This window comes from Manis javanica, chromosome 5 (genome assembly GCF_040802235.1).
Source record: "Manis javanica isolate MJ-LG chromosome 5, MJ_LKY, whole genome shotgun sequence".
Taxonomy (NCBI): Eukaryota; Metazoa; Chordata; class Mammalia; order Pholidota; family Manidae; genus Manis; species Manis javanica.
In genome coordinates this window covers 26,827,358-26,830,864 of record NC_133160.1, presented here as the reverse complement: position 1 = coordinate 26,830,864, position 3,507 = coordinate 26,827,358, and the positions used below count along the sequence as shown (strand labels likewise).

Here is a 3,507-nt window from a genome sequence, read left to right as displayed (position 1 = left end):
ATTTACTTCTTTATAGTAGTTGTTGTCATTTTTTAAGGAAATTTGAAAATTTTTGTCATCGGCATTCTCCAGATCATTTCTCCTAAAATGTGATTCCCCACAGCTGTACAGGATTCCCCTAAGTGATGCATGTGCCATGAAGATCTCCAGATGGCATGTGCCATTTCTGAACTGGGGGAAGCCAAGGCTTTCTTCACAACCCTTCCCGATCCAGCCTGGGGCAGCCAGAGCAGGATGAAGGTGAATGAGCGGTAGGGACTGTGGCAGGCCTGGAGAAGGCCAGGGGCCATGGCACCACATGGTCAGGGCTGTGTAGCCAGGGTCAGGAGTGGGCACAGTGAAGAGGAGCACCGACAGGATGCTGGGCCCTGCACAGGACAGAGCAGGACCCACACGGCCAGGAGGCAGCTAACCAACGCTATTCCTTCTGCACTCTGCACCCAGCCCCCAACACCTCAAACATATCCCCCTGCCCATTTTGGAAAGAACTCCTGAACAAAGTTGGGCATCCCAGCCTCACTCAGCCCAGTGGTTCCAGATGGTTCTCAGCCACAGGGGACTAACGGTCTCCCTGGAACCCCGTTCAGAAGCTGAGCCTACACATGAGCTTGACTTCATAGCTTTCAGAGCAGTTTGCCACCCCCACCAATTTGTCCTTCACCCCTAGGGAGGCAGCCGAGGACTGGGGCTTCACCTGCACACTGTAAGGGACACAGCTTTGCCTGAATCCGTGTCCTTGCCTCCTTTCCAGCGTCCTTTCTGTCTTACCCATGCTCTTCTGACATGGCCAGACAGAAATGGTGGGAGGAGAGGCCTGACAGGTAAGACCCCCTGAAGTGTCCTTTCCCCAGCCCACCCTCACCCCCTCATCCACTAAGGAAAGGTTGGGGCCAAGGGTGACCTAAGAGCTGGGGACGCTCTCCAGGACACCATCCCGAGAAGTTTCCCTCTGTCCACTGTCCAGCTCCCCAGAGGAAAAGGACTTTGCTGCTTGAGGAGTAGTAGGGTGGGAGGCAGAACACTGAGAAGCCAGAGTGGGCCACCATTACACAGTGACACACACACACACACACACACACACACACACACACACACACACACACACACCACACCCCCACCATAGTGCCTGAAATCTCACCAACAGATATTCAGTCCTTTGCATATAACTTGCCGGTCAAAAATTCAATCAAGATTCATGTTACAAATCCATATGACACACATCTGGTCAGATAAAAAGCCCAAGGTATTCCCAACAGTGACAGTGACAAAGAGATAAGGACTCAGACTTTAAAAAGAAACAGCTCTGCAAGCAGGTCCTGGCTCAGCCATTTTCTGGCAGTGAGAATTCTGGGCAGATCACTCCACCTTGTGGAGCCTCGGTTTTCTTATCCATAAAATGGGAATAATAATAGTACATACCTATCAGGACTGTTTTAGGGATAAAATAAAAATAATTCATGTAGGACTCCTCCTCCTCCCCGCCCCTGCCCGTGCAGGGAGTCAAGCTAGGGTGCGCAGGCAGGGCCGCGAGGCGGCTGCGGGCGGGGCACCGGCGCGGGGCGCAGGGGCCGGCGGGCGGGGGCGCGTGGCGGGCGGCCGGCACCGGGGGTGGTACCTCAGCCAGCCCTCCTCCCGGGCTCAACCGGGAGGGGGCCTGGGCCGACGCGGGGCGAAGAGAGCCGCGCCTGGCCCCTCCCCTCCGTTTCCCCCCTCCAGAGTTGCTGTCTCCCCCGGGGCCGGACAGTCTTATGATCCAGCGGGTCCTCCTGGGGAGGCCGGGCCGGGGAGAGGGCGCCGGCACGGAGAGGCGGGAGCAGCAGGCGGGCAAGGCGACCGGGGTCCGGGCGGGGATCCAGGCAGGGACCAAGGCGCAGGCAGCGCCCCGGGCCCGCCACCCCCTCCTCTCGGGCCGGGGGAGCCGCTGCATGGGGCCAGGGGGACGCCCGTGCTGCGCGGAGCGGCGGCGGCGGACCCCCCAGGAGGGCTGGGGTTGAGCCCGGGTCCGGAGCGGGGGCTCCGGGAGGACCATGCCCGGAGGCCGGCGGGCCGCAGCATGGCTCACGGGCCCGGCGCGCTGATGCTCAAGTGCGTGGTGGTCGGCGACGGGGCGGTGGGCAAGACGTGCCTACTCATGAGCTATGCCAACGACGCCTTTCCGGAGGAGTACGTGCCCACCGTCTTCGACCACTACGCAGTCAGCGTCTCCGTGGGGGGCAAGCAGTACCTCCTGGGACCATACGACACGGCCCGACAGGAAGACTATGATCGTCTGAGGCCTTTATCTCATCCAATGACTGATGTCTTCCTTATATGCTTCTCTGTGGTAAATCCAGCCTCATTTCAAAATGTGAAAGAGGAGTGGGTACCAGAACTTAAGAATATGCACCAAATGTACCCTTTTTATTAAGAGGAACTCAGACTGATCTCCGAGATGACCCCCAAAACTTTAGCAAGACTGAATGATATGAAAGAAAAACCTGTATGAGTGGAACAAGGACAGAAACTAGCATAAGAGATAGGAGCATGCTGCTATGTGGAATGTTCAGCTTTAACCCAGAAGGGATTGAAGACTGTTTCTGATGAGGCTATCATAGTCATTTTAACTCCAAAGAAACACACAGTAAAAAAAAGAATAGGATCAAGATGTATAAACTGTTGTTTGATTACGTGAGACGTCTTCCGTGGCCAAGGAACTGTCCGTTTCTCTCAGAAAGCATATGAAATGCCATAGCTACACTCAGACCTCTGAGAATGAAGCAGTTTAAAATTTGAAAGAAAAAAATCCCACAACCCTGTCCTCAGAATTCTGTCAAGTTCACTAAGAATGTTTCTTAAAGGTACAAGAGCTGCAAACAGCATCTGAAGACACAATCTATTATAAATACTTTATTTCAACTAGAAGGCACAATCTCTCAGGGGTTTCATAGTTTAAAAAGCTACAATCACATCATGCTGTAACTACATAAAAAACAGTGCTGTGAATGGAACTGTCTGGCTTAGACCATATGCATCTCTGCACAGTCCTTATGGAATCTGCACAAAGAAATATCTTCTCCCTTTGCTTCAATTAATTGTTCTTGTATGTAAGTTGCTTCCTATTCCAGTATATCCAGAGTGGCGAAATAATAAGGCCAGCCATGTAGCCAAAGGTCGCTCCGAGTGTACAGGAGATGGGCCATACCTGAGGAGAGAATGTATGAGATCAGAAAGAACAGATGTTTTATTACCACCTGAGCACAAGTTAAGTGTAACCTAAACATTTCTATATTAAAGCCTAATGTGCTTTCTTAAAGAATGCCAAAAGTGTAATAAGGCCATAACTGCATTTATCATGAACACTAAAAATGTACACATTTTAGTTAATGTGCATTTAACTGTAACAACGCTTCTGGCGATTGTAGATTTAGTTTGATGCTCCCCAAACTGCATCAGACACATGCTAAAATTACAAATTAAAATTTTGGATCAGACTTTGCCACAATCCTGGACTCAATTTAGCTCTCTGAA

At 52.0% G+C, this 3,507-nt stretch overlaps 1 protein-coding gene across 1 annotated transcript; it reads left to right on the top strand.

The window, feature by feature from the left end:
* The first annotated feature begins 288 nt into the window (after positions 1–288).
* On the top strand, positions 289–3,062 carry LOC140849691 (uncharacterized). The gene is made up of 3 exons (XM_073238034.1): positions 289–301; positions 1,497–2,323; positions 2,411–3,062. The coding sequence occupies exons 1-3, from the start codon at positions 289–291 to the stop codon at positions 2,483–2,485; spliced, it is 915 nt and encodes a 304-aa protein (XP_073094135.1). The 3' UTR covers positions 2,486–3,062.
* The last annotated feature ends 445 nt before the right edge of the window (positions 3,063–3,507 follow it).

What these genes read in the sequence shown, in the direction of transcription:
- LOC140849691 (XM_073238034.1), top strand. An exon ending in TCCTTATATGCTTCTCTGTG is followed by an intron (nt 2,324 to 2,410) that starts GTAAATCCAGCC and finishes TTTTATTAAGAG; the next exon opens with GAACTCAGACTGATCTCCGA.